The sequence below is a fragment of the Salvelinus alpinus genome, chromosome 4 (assembly GCF_045679555.1).
Source record: "Salvelinus alpinus chromosome 4, SLU_Salpinus.1, whole genome shotgun sequence".
Lineage (NCBI taxonomy): Eukaryota > Metazoa > Chordata > Actinopteri > Salmoniformes > Salmonidae > Salvelinus > Salvelinus alpinus.
Window position 1 is genome coordinate 34618681 of NC_092089.1, and position 18263 is coordinate 34636943.

Consider the following 18263-nt stretch of genomic DNA (forward strand, 5'->3'; position numbering starts at 1 on the left):
TGTTCAAAGCCCTTGGCGAAGTCGGCTCAGAACAAAAGTGATGTAATCAAGCATGTGGAGAATGAGTAGAATTGTGCTTTCACATGCAAAAGTGATTGATTTTAATAAAAACACTTTATCTGCCTTCCCAATGGAAATTAGTTTGAAAATTCAAACATATTTTATGCACCATGGTGCCTTGGAGACAACATGACCGAGAGGCGCAGATTACTGTTTGATTTGAGAAGGGCGCTCCTCCCTCACCGCTTTTGCCCAATCACCTCTTGCCATAGACTGTTACCCCACTAATCGAATCCTCCCATTGCTATAACATGTAATGTGGTTAGCTGATAAGTAAAATACCTATCCAGCATTGTAAGATCTGGCAACGTCTATACAGTGGACGGGACCTAAGCATACACCAGTGAGTGAGTGAGTGATCACAGTGGCTGTGTGTTTGGTCTGTATAGCCTACCAGTGCTATCTGCGGTTTGTTCAGGATACATTATTTTGTAGCCTACTGATAACAATTGTCCACAAAACGCCTAATGGATTTTCATCGCTCAACGTCATTGACTGTGTACTTGTTGTCCATCCTTGGTAAGTTTTGGTCTTAAAAAAAAGAGTGGTCTCTTTTTATAATGTATGCTCGCTTTGGATAAGTGTCTGCTAAATGACATTGTTACATATTTGACAAAAAATGTGCTATAAAGAGGTTGTAAAAAACATTGAGTATTGTATTAGCCTATGTGCACTACATGTTTTATTATGCGTTAATGTATATTGTTCATTTGTTAAATCTCTCACTTTGCCATGTTTTATTAAACCAGCTTCAAGCCACAATGGGCAACATGTTAGCTCTCGTTTATCTTTGGTTCTCAGTTGAAGCTTTGAAGAGGTGTGGAACTGTGTAGGCTACAATAGTATCGACGCTCTGTCGACACGTTAATAAATCATTCTTGCAATACGGTTAACCTTTTGACGTTTGCTTTCATATAATCGAGAGATTTTTCATAAAACAAAATATTAAATTATTACACCTTGAAAGGGTTACACGGAACCCAAACCGGCTGCGCTCGTGCGCCATCGTGCATACATTTATTTTGTCCCCCCACACCAAAGGCGATCACAACACGCAGGTTAAAATATCAAAACAAACCCTGAACCTATTATATTAATTTGGGGACAGGTCGAAATTAAACATTTATGACAATTTAGCTAGTTAGCTTGCACTTGCTAGCTAATTTGTCCTATTTAGCTAGCTTGCTGTTGCTAGCTGATTTGTCCAGGGAAATAAACATTGTTGTTATTTTACCTGAAATGCACAAGGTCCTCTACTCCACCAATTAATCCACACACGACTCGTTTCTAGTCATCTCTCTTCCTTCCAGGCTTTTTCTTCTCTTGACTTTATATTGCGTTTGGCAACTTTCATAAATTAGGTGCACTACCGCCACTGACCTCGTTCGTCTTTCAGTCACCCACATGGGTATAACCTGCTTCTATAAACCAATGAGGAGATGGGGGAGGCAGGACTTGCAGCGCTATCTTCGTCAGAGTAGAGGACCTTGTGCATTTCAGGTAAAATAACAATTCAATGTTTATATCCCAGGACAAATTGACTAGCAACAGCAAGCTAGCTAAATAGGACAAATTAGCTAGCAAGTGCAAGCTAACTAGCTACATTTCCATAAATGTTTAATGCTTTTCGACCTGTCCCCAAATTAATGTAATTGGTTCAGAGTTTGTTTTAATATTTTAACCTGCGTGTTGTGGTCGCGTTTGGTGTAGGGGGTCAAAATAAATTCATGCACGATGGCGCACGTGCGCAGCCGGTTTGGGTTCCGTGTTAGGGTTCCCACACGGCAATGTTACAGCGACTGTTTAGGGAAGACCAAAGCAACCACCTGTTCTAATTAGCTATCTCTTGCCAAACACCTGTGTGTAACCAACAGAAGAAGGATGCCAGAAAAGTTATATAACTGAAAAATACTGTAGAAGCCTCTCTTTCTGCATGACTCTTTAAGGCTGCAACTGTGTTAAAACCGGCTGTGTATATTTAGCATTTGTGAAATTATTGTGATATGAAAGAGGGCTTTATCTTCTTAAAAAACATATTTCAATTGAGAATCGTTACACGTTTAGATTTAGTATTTAGCTGTTTTGTCTGCCAGAGACAGTTTACTAGTGATGTGCAGTTCGCGAATGATTCGTTCTTTTTGAATGAGTCTTTTTACTGACTCGAGGGTCATGGTTTGTTTTTCTGAGTGACTTTGTTTGTTTGAACTACTAAATTCAAGTTAGTGCTGGCCGCAATAAATCCTACAGCAGGATTAATACACGCTCCTCCGGCTCAGCGGCTCCAGAGACCTGCTCCGACCTCCAAATGTCTGTTTATGATCTATTTTCCAGCACGCATATGACAGAGAAAAAAAATACATTTCTAGAACTGACAATTAATCGCATGGTACAAGAATGACTATTGAATGTTATGATGGACACAGCTTTATAGAACCAAAACCTACACAGCCTCTGCTCAACAAACTCGAATTTGAGAATGAATCCTTTTGGGGGCTACAGTTCGCCAACAAATATAGTTATGACCTTGCTTGACTACCCAGACTACTTGCTCCAGCCAAACGCCACACCACATATGGGATTACATTTTATTCTAGAGTAAGCAAGCTTGTATGTTGAATTTTGTGGCAGCACATTGAGATTCGTGGTTGCAGGTACAACTCGCAAATGTGTCATTTAATTTCACATGCTCATATCATGATATGTGAAAAATGTAACAAAGGTCGCAAAGTTGTAACTTGACATTTCAATAGATTCAATTTGATTTGCAAGCATGCAACTCAATTTGAGCATGAATGCGACTCATTTACTAAACTTGCAACTAGTGAATCTTCTTCTGTGAATAAAAAATACATTTGCGCATGTAAAATCTAGTGATGGGCATTCCGAGTGACCCGGTTCATTTGGCTCCATTCACGTAAAAGACCCGGCTCATTTGGCTCCCAAAAGTCTCTCTGTTCAAAATGCTTAAAAATCGACCTAGAACCATGAAAAAATTGCAGATCTCCAATGTAAAGCCCAAACGGTAGGTGTAATATAGTGATTGGACTATCGCGAGATTACCTACCTGTTAGAGTGATGACATAACTGAAGAGAATAAAAATGGCTTTGAACTGTGAAACCTAGAAAAGTATGAGTTATTAAAGCAAGTTCTTTAATTCAACAACACAACATTTTGGTGATGAGGATTGAAGGACTGTAAAAACATACCTCAAGGACATGAACAAAGCTGATTACACATTCAAACACCAACTGAACAAAAGTTAGCAAGGAACAACAAGCACCAGCACCGCAGCCGCCTGTTCTCGCTTATGCGTAGTTATCCCCGCCAATTTCATTGACTCTCGGAGCAGCAGACTTGTACACGGAATATAAAATATGGATGGAATCTTACAACTTCTTTGAAATTGCAAGTGGAACCAGAGGAGCTGTGAATGTGTGAGAAGAGCTACATTGTATTGGAGCACCCATGCAGAGAATCTTTGCGTATCTACCAGAAGAAAAAGGTACATTTGCACAGACTGTAGTCGTGCTTGATGCCCACTTTACATCGCAGAGAAATGTGTTGTTGGAAAGGCACAAGTTTAGACAAAGAGCACAGACTCTAGACGAAACTATTGATGCTTATGTGAATGCATTAAGAGAACTGGCTAAATCATGTGAGTTTGATGAACTGGGTCAGACATGTTGAGGGATCAGCTAGTGGAAAGACGTGCTTACAAAATACAGAGAAATTGCTGCAGGAAGAAGGGTTAACTCTACAAAGAGCTCTCACTGTTGCTAGAATATTTTAAGCAGCACAGGCAGAATCAGAAGTGCTTTCTGATAATTTTGGCAAGGCTAAAGACAGTCATGTTAATTTTACTGAAGGGCGTGTAAATGCTAATAAACTGAGGCAGAGCCCAAAATAGAAACAAATGCACTGATACAGAGGAATGCAATAATGACACCAAGTTTTTCAGATGTGGACTGGCAACACACAAAGCAGATGAATGTGAAGCTAAAGCAGCTAAATGCTTGTACCTTAATTAAGAAAACAGGCCATTATGTAAGGGTCTGTAGAAAAAAGTAAATCCAAAAGAACAAAAGCAAGGTGACAAATACAGACAATACTAAAACTGACAAACCAGTTGTGAATGAACCTGCATCTGACAAAGAAAAGTTTGTGTATTCAATCACGAGGGGAAAAAAACTGAATCGACAAAGGCGGAAATTATCTTTTGATACGGACAGTGGAAGGAATTTCATCAAAGAAGCCTTGTTCCTGAGAGCGTTTTCACACACAGGAATGGAACTTAGAGTAAAAAATAAAAAGTGATATGCTTATGTTTAGACTACTCCACTACAGTGTGTAGGTTACTTCGAAGCAGAGCTAGTATGGAATTAAAGTGCAACAAAGACCAGATCTTCGAGATCAGAGGAAATGTAGAAGCATTGATGGGGAAAGAAACCGTGTTTTGGTGTGAAAATACTTAGCACAAAGGATAGTCAATTCAGTAAAGCAATCACCAGGTAGATTCTAGCATTGTTTCCATTGATACAGTCACAAAGATTCAGTGAATGAGTAAATAGCCCCTGTAGCTCAAGGCCTGAGATGTGTTCCTTATCCAGTGCTGGAAGCTGTCAATTAAGAACTGGAAAAGATTTTTGAAAATATCATCGAAGAAGTTACTGAAGGATCAGAGTGGATTTCCAACATTCTCCTCATTCCAAAGAAAGACATAAAAGAAGTCAGTTTGTGCTGTCATATGAGAACAACACCCAGTTCCCACAGTAGACAGTATACTGCAAGGAGCGAATGTTTGCAAAACCCGGAACTGGAGAAAAAGGATTTTGTCAGGTTTCTTGATTCTTGACAACATTCACCACACACAGAGGATCTGACAGATTCAAGCGCATCTGAGGCTTACCAGAAAGCCATGGACTTTATGCTACATGGATTACAAGGTGTAGTTTTCTGCATTGACAATGTCTTTGCTGAAAATGAACTGGAGCAGAGACTGAGGAAAGTCTTCCAAAGATCCTGAGCCAGAGGACTGACACTTAACAAGGAAAAATGCATCTTTGGACTAAAACAGATTGAAATTCTTGGTCTTGTAGTCACGGCAGAAGGGATAAAACCAGACCCACAAAGTTGAAGCCCTAGGAAAAGCACCAAGACCAGAGAATGCAAGAGAACTACGATCATTCCTGGGGATGTGGATTTCTCATGAAAATCATACCTAACTACTCAAACCTCTCAGAAGCACTACGTGGGGGGAAAAAGGACGAGTTGGAATGGGCATCTGAAACAATTAGAGAAATGAAGAGAACCCTGACTAGTGAACCATGTCTAGCATACTTCAAACTGTATGTACCAACAGTAGTGATTAGTGACTCAAGCCCAGTAGGACTTGGAGCTATATTGCAAAAGAAAAATGTAACGAGTCCATCACTTATGCAAGTCGTTCACTATCCCTGCAGAGAGAAAATACTCGTAGATCAAGCAAGAAGTTCTTGGTTGTGTGTGTGGGCAGTAGAACACTTCAGAACTGTTCTACATGGAGGCAAGTGTGTACTAAACTGATTCCAAACCACTGATCTACAGTACGCCGTGTCCCCCGAGAATTCAAAGATTTGAACTCCGACTACAACCATATGACTACAAGATTGAGCACATCATGGGAAAAACAAACATCTCAGATTCCCTATCTCGACTTCCGTTACCTGAAACTGCAGAAAATTGACATGTTGACAGTTCTGTGCAGTGCTTTCAGTTAACACAAGACTTACCTGCATTGACAATTGAGGATCTGAAGAAGGCAAAAAACTGGATAAAACCTTGACAAAGTTGATTCCATCTGTGGAAAGAGGAAACTGGCCAAATCCAGTTTGAGAGCATTTACAGCCATGCAACATATGCTCAATGGAGCTATCAACACATGATGGACTTATTCTAAGAGGACGTCAGGATTTTATTAAAAAAAAACAGATTGAGCAAGCTTTGACGATCGCACCCAAAACTAATCAAGGAGTGGTTCGTACAAAACAGTACACGAGAAGCAAATTCTATTGGCCTAACATGGACTTCGATGTTGAAAGACTGATCAGAAATTGCCCAGCATGTGTGCTAAACCAGCCACTGCACGAAGACCAACAACTTGAACTACCACCAAGACCCTGGAGCAAACTAGTTATTAACTTAGTGGGAATGATCCATAATTAATACATGCTTACCGTAATTGACTATTACACCTATTACCCAGAAGCTGTTGTCATACCTGACACATCTTTAAGTACGGTGTCTGCAGAGATGTTGAATCTTTTCGCATGCTTTGGAGACCCCCTAGAGGTGGTTACAGATAATGGCAGACAACTTGTTGGATAGACTTTTAGAAATGTTCTTTGTGTGTGGGTCAAACGCATTCAAGCATCACCATATTATCCTAAGAGCAATGGGAAAATCAAGCGACTCCATTGATATCTGAAGAAACAGCAAAAAGTGAAGGGATGAGCTTCCAAAGATTCTCATAGCTTATCTCTGCACACCTCATCGTGCTTCAGGACAAACATCCGCCTTGCTCTTGTCTGGAAGAGACATTCAAAGTTGCCAAGTATTGAAAAGGAAAAACCAAAGACAACCAAAATCACCACAGCCTACGAACAGAAAATGAGAACAATAAGCTGACAAAACGGAGACAAAGAACACAACTCGCAAGTATGAAGAATGAAAAGTTGGATGCCAAGTTCCGAGGCACACGCTGTGTTATTGTGACAAACCTCAGACAACTAGTTTGAACTAGTGAGCGCAGAAGATGGATCTAGACTCATAAGGCTATGTAAAACACCTTCAACACACTCCTTTGCAACTTTAGTTTAGCATTCCAGAACCTGCAAATGACTTACCTGTGAACAATGGATCTTCAGAAGCTGAGACACTTCCACAGCTGGGTTATACTGAGATATCTCATGGATCTATGGACAATCTCGAATCACAAGTGACTACCATAAGTGGTAGAGTTGTGAGAAAGCCAGCAAGGTTTAAGGACATGGTAATGTAAAAAGGTCTGAAATCAAAGATGGACAAAATAAGATTAGTATAACATTTTCAATTTGACTGTTTATTATTGTTCATCTAGAAGCACTGACATTTCTTACCTTTTTGAATGTAAAAGACAATCATATTTAATGTGTAAGCTATTGTCACAATTGTTAAATGGGAATGAATATATATATATATATATATATATATATATATATATATATATATATATATATATATATATATATATATATATATAAATTATTTTTACGCACTGAAGAAATCAGTGTGGACAAGATTTAAGTGCTCTCCCCACCTAGATTCTGCAGTGAGGATTCGCCCTCTTTAGATAATTATTTTGTAACTTAACATCTCTTTTACCGATGTGATTCGGTTCCCGACCTTCACCAAAAAGATCAGTTCAAAAAGAGCTGTTTGTTTCTGAACTAGTCAAGTCTGCACGCTCAGTTTTGACACATGTTGTAAATCCGGCTTTGCACAATTGTTTTTCCACAGAAATGTCTTTCTGCTAGAGTGACACATGTCTCTAGTGTTGGCAGGGCTTTTTCTTCTGACCAATCAACTGAGGTGTTGTCATTCTGCGCCTGAGTTCATTTTGCATGGCCAGGTGACCCGGCTGAGTGGAGTTTGTACATTTTTAGACCATTTCATGGGGATTACAGCGGGTCTCCTTATCTCTCTCTCTCGTAGCCATTTAACATGTATGTAAACACTCAAATTCATACAAACTACTACGGACTTAACTGTTAAGGACAAGGGGGTGCTGTTTTCACTTTTGGAGAAAATCGTAAGATTTTTAAACGGCCTCGTACTCAATTCTTGCTCGTACAATATGCATATTAATATTACTATTGGATAGAAAACAGTCTCTAGTTTCTAAAAACGTTTGAATTATTTCTCTAAGTGAAACAGAACTCCTTTTACAGACCATTTCCTAACCGGAACTGAGATTTCCAAAATAGAACTCTCTCTTCAGGAGCTTGTCTATAAAAGGGCATGTCACTTATGACTGTAGAAACACGTCATACGCCTTCGCCTGTGTGTAATGCGGAAGTGAGAGAAAAAATCAGTTGATTATCTCGACCAGGGACTGAACACAACGTCTTTGACTGAGACGTGCGCACTTTTATTTATTTTCTGGGCGCGAAGTCTGACCTGTACTCGGCTCATTGAAGAACCTTTTTAAAGGTGAATATGATCTCTGGCTTCGATTTTCTTTGATACATGTCACAATATCATCTTAAAGTATGTTTTTTCAATATAGTTTAATTATATTATTGAAATTTATTCTGGACTTTAGACGTGATGCGACGCAAGAATTGGTTCAAGAACGAGAGGCTAGCAATGCTAGCTAATGTTGCTTGCTAATTCTGAGGGAAATCGTTCCTTATGGATCCAAATAAAGTTGGTTCTGAACAAAGGACCCCTTGGAGAACATTCCGATGGAAGATCCACAAAGATAAGGACCCAATTTGGGATGCTTTTTCATATACAGTGGGGAGAACAAGTATTTGATACACTGCCGATTTTGCAGGTTTTCCTACTTACAAAGCATGTAGAGGTCTGTAATTTTTATCATAGGTACACTTCAACTGTGAGAGACGGAATCTAAAACAAAAATCCAGAAAATCACATTGTATGATTTTTAAATAATTAATTTGCATTTTATTGCATGACATAAGTATTTGATCACCTACCAACCAGTAAGAATTCCGGCTCTCACAGACCTGTTAGTTTATCTTTAAGAAGCCCTCCTGTTCTCCACTCATTACCTGTATTAACTGCACCTGTTTGAACTCGTTACCTGTATAAAAGACACCTGTCCACACACAATCAAACAGATTCCAACCTCTCCACAATGGCCAAGACCAGAGAGCTGTGTAAGGACATCAGGGATAAAATTGTAGACCTGCACAAGGCTGGGATGGGCTACAGGACAATAGGCAAGCAGCTTGGTGAGAAGGAAACAACTGTTGGCGCAATTATTAGAAAATGGAAGAAGATGACGGTCAATCACCCTCGGTCTGGGGCTCCATGCAAGATTTCACCTCGTGGGGCATCAATGATCATGAGGAAGGTGAGGGATCAGCCCAGAACTACACGGCAGGACCTGGTCAATGACCTGAAGAGAGCTGGGACCACAGTCTCAAAGAAAACCATTAGTAACACACTACGCCGTCATGGATTAAAATCCTGCAGCGCACGCAAGGTCCCCCTGCTTAAGCCAGTGCATGTCCAGGCCTGTCTGAAGTTTGCCAATGACCATCTGGATGATCCAGAGGAGGAATGGGAGAAGGTCATGTGGTCTGATGAGACAAAAATAGAGCTTTTTGGTCTAACTCCACTCGCCGTGTTTGGAGGAAGAAGAAGTATGAGTACAACCCCAAGAACACCATCCCAACCGTGAAGCATGGAGGTGGAAACATCATTCTTTGGGGATGCTTTTCTGCAAAGGGGACAGGACGACTGCACCGTATTGAGGGGAGGATGGATGGGGCCATGTATCGCGAGATCTTGGCCAACAACCTCCTTCCCTCAGTAAGAGCATTGAAGATGGGTCGTGGCTGGGTCTTCCAGCATGACAACGACACGAAGCACACAGCCATGGCAACTAAGGAGTGGCTCCGTAAGAAGCATCTCAAGGTCCTGGAGTGGCCTAGCCAGTCTCCAGACCTGAACCCAATAGAAAATCTTTGGATGGAGCTGAAAGTCCGTATTGCCCAGCGACAGCCCCGAAACCTGAAGGATCTGGAGAAGATCTGTAGGGAGGAGTGGGCCTAAATCCCTGCTGCAGTGTGTGCAAACCTAGTCAAGAACTACAGGAAACGTATGATCTCTGTAATTGCAAACAAAGGTTTCTGTACCAAATATTAAGTTCTGCTTTTCTGATGTATCAAATACTTATGTCATGCAATAAAATGCAAATTAATTACTTAAAAATCATACAATGTGATTTTCTGGATTTTTGTTTTAGATTCCGTCTCTCATAGTTGAAGTGTACCTATGATAAAAATTACAGACCTCTACATGCTTTGTAAGTAGGAAAACCTGCAAAATCGGCAGTGTATCAAATACTTGTTCTCCCCACTGTATATCTGTCGAACTGTGCTATGCTACCGTTTGACTAGAAGCAATGCTGCTGTGTGCTAGCTATTGTAGTAAGCTAATATAACGATATATTGTGTTTTCGCTGTAAAACACTTCAAAAATCGGAAATATTGGCTCTGTTCACAAGATCTTATTCTTTCATTAGCTATCCACCATATATTGTTCGGAAATGTTATATGATGTGTAATTAGTAGTTGACATTGGTGTCTGTATTTTCTCTGGCTACTGCCGTGCGATTTCTGACTGTAGCTGTGATGGTGGCTATGATGGTAGCAGTAATGTAAAACTGATTTATAGCTAAAATATGCACATTTTTCGAACAAAACATAGATTTATTGTGTAACATGTTATAGGACTGTCATCTGAGGGAGTTTTTTCTAGGTTATTTAGGTTGGTTCTAGGTTAGTTAGGTTAGCTACTTGCATGCTACCGTTGCTGTGAAAAACTGTCTGTCTGTCTTTTGTATTTGGTGGTGAACTAACATAAATATATGTGGTGTTTTCGCTGTAAAACACTTCAACAATCGGAAATATTGTCTGTATTCACAAGATATTTGTCTTTCATTAGCTATCCACCATATATTTGTCTGAAATGATTTATGATGTGTAATTAGGTAGTTGGTGTCTGTATTTACTCTGGCTACTCCCGTGCGATTTCTGACTGTAGCTATGATGGTAGCAGTAATGTAAAACTGATTTATAGCTAAAATATGCAATTTTTTTTAACAAAACATAGATTTATTGTGTAACATGTTATAGGACTGTCATCTGAGGTAGTTTTTTCTAGGTTATTTAGGTTGGTTCTAGGTTAGTTAGGTTGGCTTGTGCATGCTAAATGCAGCCTACTTGTGCTGTGAAAAATGTCTGTCTGTCTTTTTTTATTTGGTGGTGACCTAACATAAATATATGTGGTGTTTTCTCTGTAAAACATTTAAAAAAACGGACATGTTGGCTGGATTGACAAGATGTTTATCTTTCAAATGCTGTATTGGACTTGTTAATGTGTGAAAGTTAAATATTTCATAATTTCTTTTTGAATTTGCCGCTCTGCCTTTTCAATGGAATGTGGGAGGAGTGCCGCTAGCGGCACCTGTAGCCTTAAGGATAGAATTTACATTCTGTTCACTTCTCCTATTCTTCAGTCTTGTCTGGGATATATATTTTAGTTAGCACACCTGTGTGGTGTCTTTATATACATTAATACAAATGTATTCACCCTGGACATGAGACTTGCTTTGACAAAGGAGTACGCTGCCCAGCCTTACATAATTAGAAAGAGGAGATTATCATGTTTAAAATGGTGTCCAATTAGAAAAAATCAAAATATACACATTGAGAAATATTTGGCGAAATAGACAGACATACCTATATTTCACTATAGTAAACAATGGGACGACCTCCGAGTACCATGAGTAATTTTTTGTTTACATTTTAGCTACCAGCAACGTGGGCAGGTCTCATTGCCAACAATAGCAAAGCAGGCATTGTGACGTAGAACATTAAGCTGGGAATACAACGTTCGGAAGGAGAGTTGGTGCCACGGTGCTCAATAGAACTAATAGGAGTTGGCAGGGTGAAAAATGCCCTAAAATAAGGCCTGTTTTGTCATGATTACTTCAAAACTATGGCAAGCAGCTGGGACATATGGTAAAATAATGAAACTGGGCTCCACGGCAGATGCAATGAACTAGTTTTCATCAGAAAAAAGCATTGTTAAAAATGTCATGTCCAGCCTACCTGTGGCTTCAGGATATTCGTTGTGGGAAATGTGGGGACCCGGTGTCCAAGTAGGCTACACGTAGCTATGTGTGGAAAACATTTCATCACAGGTAAGTGATTTTTAACTTTTTAGTAAAGTCGGTTTATAACGCAACTCCCTACTTGCAGCTGTGTAGTCTGTTTTGTGTTCTTGGCTAGCTTAATTTTACGGTTGGTAGCTAGCTAGCATTCACTCACTTTAGGCTGCTAGCACCGTCATGAAAATATTACGTTTTTCTTAGTGAGAACACTCAGGAGCAGGCAATGTTGAATTTAATCTTTAGATATTGTACTTTGCTTAAATGTAGGTTTGTAATTGACTAAACAAGCAGACAAATAAAATTGCGTTCGGAAAATGCCAAATATTTGCTGTGAGCCAATGGGGTAACCTAGGTAACCACAGTTGTTTTCCCACAGGCGGGCGGGGCAGCGACATTCTATCTGCATCTATGGTTGCCGAAATAGACAGGTTTGATTTTGGCAGAGGGCACTGATTGATCTGGAGGTAAAGGTCCTGCCCCAAAGCCGTTGTGTATTTTCTCTTGGAGACAAATTTACAAGCACTAACTGCTGTTACACCTGTGCAACCACAGATTTACAACTACAAACCATTTTGGCACAAGTTACATTTGTGTCAACTCCGGGCGCTCATATTTGACATGGGCAACAAACAAAAAAATGTATTCACAGAAGGTTCACCAATCGAAAGTGCAGTAAATGAGTTGCGACGCATGTTTGTTGTTGAATGCTGTCGAATGCCGAAACCTGAACTAAAGACCTCGGTTTAAAAGCTGACAGTGCTATTTTATTTTGAATCCTGCGGTTCTGTTGGGCTAAATTGCTGTGAACGTTGCTATCTGTCCTGGAATCCTGCCAGATTCCGTATAGGGGGAGAGATGCAAAAACCCAGCAAGCCTAGCTGGCTCGGCGGTCTCAAATGGAGGCCGCTATTGAACGTTTCCAGCGTTGCAGGAGCTGTGTTTGCTTTGCTTTGTTCCGGGACAATGTGGACCGCGCTGACTTTCAATGTAGCAACTGCTTGCTTGCGAAGGACTACAGGAGCAAAGTAGCTACTCTTAGCAAGCAAGTAGCAAACCTACATAAGCTACTGGGGAACCCACGCCCACCTACTTTTTCTTCCACCCCAGTAGCCAGATACTGCTCTGGTCTGATGGAAGTTGTGTGTCGGCTCTCCACAGCCGACTGGCCGTTGCTCGGCAGGTTTTCATCCACGAAGGGGTCTCCCCCTTCCCTGGAGAACGGAGATGTTCTCAACCCAACCAGCCATGGATGTACATCACTCGCCATGGAATTCGAAGAAGGCGTCCTCTGGCAACGGGGGTCTCCATGGAGATGTTGAGCCCGGAACTGACTCAGACCAGAAACAGCTTTTCCACCCTGGATCCAGCGGTTCCGGTGCCTTCTTCCTTGGTGGCTTCCCAATCAAGATCAGATCCGGAGGTACCTGCATCTTCGTCCTCGGTTCTGTCTCCCCCTCCGGTGGCTTCTACCTCGGGTTCAGATCCTCGGAGCTCCCAGCCTCACCAGACCATGAGGCTGCCTGAGATACCGGCCCATTCAACATCACCAGCTGTCATCATAGGCAGCTCTGTGGTGAGAAAAATGTCAGTCCCCAAGGCAAAAACCTTGTGCTACCCAGGAGCACGAGTACAGGACATAAGGCTGCTTCCAACTGTTCTACCACAGATGACGGGAGCTGCCGCTGTCATAGTCCATGTGGGGTCAATCGACATCAGGAGGGCTAGCTCGGAACATTTGAAAATTGATTTTAAAGAACTGATTTTAGCATTAAAACTGACAATAATTTCAGGTCCAGTACCATCGTTGGGCCACGGATGTGAAAGATTCAGCAGACTGCTGGCATTACACATCTGGCTAAAAGACTACTGTATCTCTGCTGAGTCACTTTTATTGATAACTTTGACACCTTCTGGAAACAGAATATACTCTACAGGAATGACAGTCCGATCCTGACCCACCAAATTTGGTCTTGTTATTAATAACTTCACCATGCTCAAAGGGAAATTCAATGTATGCTTTTTTTTATTTTCACCCATTTACCAATGGTTGTCAGTCTTTGCAAGGCATTGAAAAACCTCCCTGGTCTTTGCGGTTGAATCTGTTTTGAAATTCAATGCTTGACTGCGGGACTATCTGTATGTGTGGGGTATAGAGATGAGGTAGTAATTTAAAAATGTGAAACCCTATTGTTGCACACAGTGAGTCCATGCAACTTATGTGACTTGTTAAGCAAGTTTTTACTCCTAAACTTATTTAGGCTTGCCATAACAAAGGGGTTGAATTCTTATTGACTCAAGGCATTTCACTTTTAATTAAAATCTCAATTTGATCCATTTTAAATTCGGGACAGTAACACAACAAAATTAGGAAAAAGTCAAGGGTGTGAATACTTTCTGAAGGTACTGTGTATGTGTATATATATATATATATATATGGCAATATACATTTTTCAACCCTTTTCCATCTGAAATATCTGGAAGAAGTAAAGGCTTTGCTTTCTGGTAAAACAGATGGAAAAGGGGTTCTTAGAAAACTAAATCTAGCAGAAAAGTCTTAAGATATATCATTTTTTATAGTTTATTCGCCGTTAGTCAGCACCTCCACACAATTTTTCTGGGTGTGCGCCAGCTCATGTTTTTTATTATACTATTTTCTCTCGCTGATAGCACCCCAACAAATCAACTCCCTAGCCAACATGGGAACTGAACCAAACTCAAACAATACCCAATAAGCCTTGTTGTTGATGGCTGTATTCAAAGAGACATTTTAGTAAGTCTCTATTTGAACGGCCAGAAGGTACTTGGGAAAATATTTTTAAAGAATTCCAAGACTGTTCATTCAAGAACTAAAGCACATCGTCACTTTAAGTGAGTATGTTTGAAATGGAGTTATCCCACACCGACTACGTTGGCAAAAAGAGCCTTCAATTGGCCAACGCACTGAAGAGTTTTGTGAACGATGGTGTGCTATACTTATGTTCATTGGACCTGATGGCTCTGCTCATTGAACATCTTTATTTGTTTTTTACCGAGATCGCAACCTTAGTTAAATTCACAGCATGCTCTGAGATGAGCTTAATGACGATATCAAACTGGATGATCTCATTAAGAGTAATGCAGACCTTCAGACTAAGATTGCAACTGAACTAAAGGAGAGGAGAAATTAAGAAGTATAAATGCAATTTGGAAGAAAGGAACAATGGACTAATATACCTCTGGCGAGATCCTGAGCACAAAAAAACACATAACGGGAGGAGACAAGCCGATGACAGACGCAGAGTTCCTCTATCAGACCAACTATCCACAGACAGCGCTAACTCTGGCTCCTCTATCAAAGGTGAGCGAGCGTTTTTTCTACAACAGAGGGCGGGGACACCGAGGGAAGAAATCCACTACCACCCCGCGACACCTACCAATTAAGATCCAGGGTGGGTCCCCAGTCCAACAGGAGCTAAATGTCTTCAACTTATCAAGTAAGACTCTGACATCAGCTCACCTTAGTGTTCTCAATAAGGGGTTATCATTTGTACCCATTGCATACATTAATGACTTTGACGTCCAGATCTATTCAAGTTTTTCCGTAATCTGAAATTGTGTGTTCTTTGATAAGAGTGAAACTTACATGACTTCAGTAGAAATGGCATTCTCAGTGAGATGTATACATAGGTCTACCACGCTAATCAATAAACGTATTTGTCCTACTGTGAGTCGTGGAGATCGAGCCATTAACCAATCTGAGGCACCTGACAACCACATCTAGAGTAAAAAGTACCTGACAACCACATCTAGAGTAAAAAGTGCATTCGTACCCCCCCCCCCCCCCCCCCCAAATGCAATGCGTCCATAGAAACCTTCTGTAGGATTGTTGAACATGATGTAGGTGACTACTGAAAGGCAAACAAGTTATCATAGGATTTGTTTTTCTGAGGAGAGAGTGGCTCTTAAGGACTTAGTCAGATCCTTTGGTTATCATAAAAAAATGTGACGGAGGAATTTGTATACAAATGTGACTGTGAATGAAAGGTGACTTCTATCGTAAACTGAATTAATCAAGAAAGCTAAGATAACTGAGCTAAACGACTACCCCCCGTAGCACTCACTTCCGTCATCATGAAGTGCTTTGAGAGACTAGTCAAGGACCATATCACCTCCACCCTACCTGACACCCTAGACCCACTCCAATTTGCTTACCGACCCAATAGGTCCACAGACGACGCAATCGCAACCACACTGCACACTGCACACTGCCCTAACCCATCTGGACAAGAGGAATACCTATGTGAGAATGCTGTTCATCGACTACAGCTCAGCATTTAACACCATAGTACCCTCCAAACTCGTCATCAAGCTCGAGACCCTGGGTCTCGACCCCGCCCTGTGCAACTGGGTCCTGGACTTCCTGACGGGCCGCCCCCCAGGTGGTGAGGGTAGGTAACAACATCTCCACCCCGCTGATCCTCAACACTGGGGCCCCACAAGGGTGCGTTCTGAGCCCTCTCCTGTACTCCCTGTTCACCCACGACTGCGTGGCCATGCACGCCTCCAACTCAATCATCAAGTTTGCGGACGACACTACAGTGGTAGGCTTGATTACCAACAACGACGAGACGGCCTACAGGGAGGAGGTGAGGGCCCTCGGAGTGTGGTGTCAGGAAAATAACCTCACACTCAACGTCAACAAAACAAAGGAGATGATTGTGGACTTCAGGAAACAGCAGAGGGAGCACCCCCCTATCCACATCGACGGGACAGTAGTGGAGAGGGTAGTACGTTTTAAGTTCCTCGGTGTACACATCACGGACAAACTGAATTGGTCCACCCACACAGACAGCGTTGTGAAGAAGGCGCAACACCGCCTCTTCAACCTCAGGAGGCTGAAGAAATTCGGCTTGTCACCAAAAGCACTCACAAACTTCTACAGATGCACAATCGAGAGCATCCTGTCGGGCTGTATCACCGCCTGGTACGCCTGGTACGACAACCGTAAGGCTCTCCAGAGGGTAGTGAGGTCTGCACAACGCATCACCGGGGGAAAACTACCTGCCCTCCAGGACACCTACACCACCCGATGTCACAGGAAGGCCATAAAGATCATCAAGGACAACAACCACCCGAGCCACTGCCTGTTCACCCCGCTATCATCCAGAAGGCGAGGTCAGTACAGGTGCATCAAAGCGGGGACCGAGAGACTGAAAAACAGCTTCTATCTCAAGGCCATCAGACTGTTAAACAGCCACCACTAACATTCCACAGAATATTTTGCCAGTAGTGCTGTGGAACATCCAGATGCTCTTTTTTGCGAACTTCGGACTTGCTGCAATGTTTTTTGCTGTCCCAAAAAAACGTTGTCCTCCCATGAACACCATTCTTGTTTAGTGTTTTATGTATCGTAGACTCGCCAACAGCGACGTTAGTGTGTTCCAGAGATTTCTGTAAGTCTTTAGCTGACACTCTAGGATTCTTCTTAACCTCATTGAGCATTCTTCACTGTCATCTTTGCAGGACGGCCACTCCTAGGGAGAGTAGCTGTACATTCTCCATTTATATACAATTTGTCGTACCGTGAACTGATGAACATCAAGGGTTTTAGAGATACTTTTGTAACCCTTTCCGGCTTTATGCAAGTCAACAATTCTTAAACTTGGGTCTTCTGAGATTCAACAAAAGAAAAGCATGGTTCACATCAGGCAATGCTTCTTGTGAGTATCTAACTCACATTGCTTTAAAAAAAAAAATGTATTGGTCAGGTCAGCTCTAACCAACATCACCAATCTCGTCTCAATGATTGTACTCCAGGTTAGCTGACTCCTGACTCCAATTAGCTTTTGGAGAAGTCATTAGACTAGGGGTTCACATACTTTTCCCAACCTAACACGGAGTGTTTAAATTATGTTTTCAATATAGACAAGAAAAATACAATCTGTGTTTAAGCAGACTGTGTTTCTGTTGTGCCTTAGATGAAGATCAGATCTAATTTTATGACCGATTTATGCAGAAATCCAGATAATTCCGAAGGGTTCACATACTTTTTCTTGTCACTGTTTAAGATATTTCTCTTCCTCATGAGGGAGGATAATGAAAGTTCACAGAAGTAAGTACAGGTATACTTATCAATTAGCATTTTTAATGATAACAATTTGGTTTATGACTTAAGTGATCAAAAAACTTTGTTCTGTTACCAAATCAGTAATAGAACGACCAATTCAATTGCAGAATGACTGCAATTGAATTGGCTACAATGGGAAATCATAGTACTCA

General features: G+C 41.3%; 1 protein-coding gene across 8 annotated transcripts in view; it reads left to right on the forward strand.

Moving 5' to 3' along the window:
• Positions 1-318: 318 nt before the first annotated feature.
• LOC139573383 (cell adhesion molecule CEACAM5-like) overlaps positions 319-18263 on the forward strand; it is a 62929-nt gene continuing 44984 nt past the window's right edge. For 5 of the 8 annotated variants that reach the window (XM_071396762.1, XM_071396763.1, XM_071396764.1 and 2 more), the window contains exon 1: positions 319-579. In XM_071396762.1, coding sequence (XP_071252863.1) covers positions 528-579 — 52 coding nt within the window. In that variant the 5' untranslated portion in view covers positions 319-527. The remainder of the gene's footprint in view (positions 580-18263) is intronic. The other 3 variants (XM_071396766.1, XM_071396760.1, XM_071396761.1) reach the window with 3 other exon arrangements.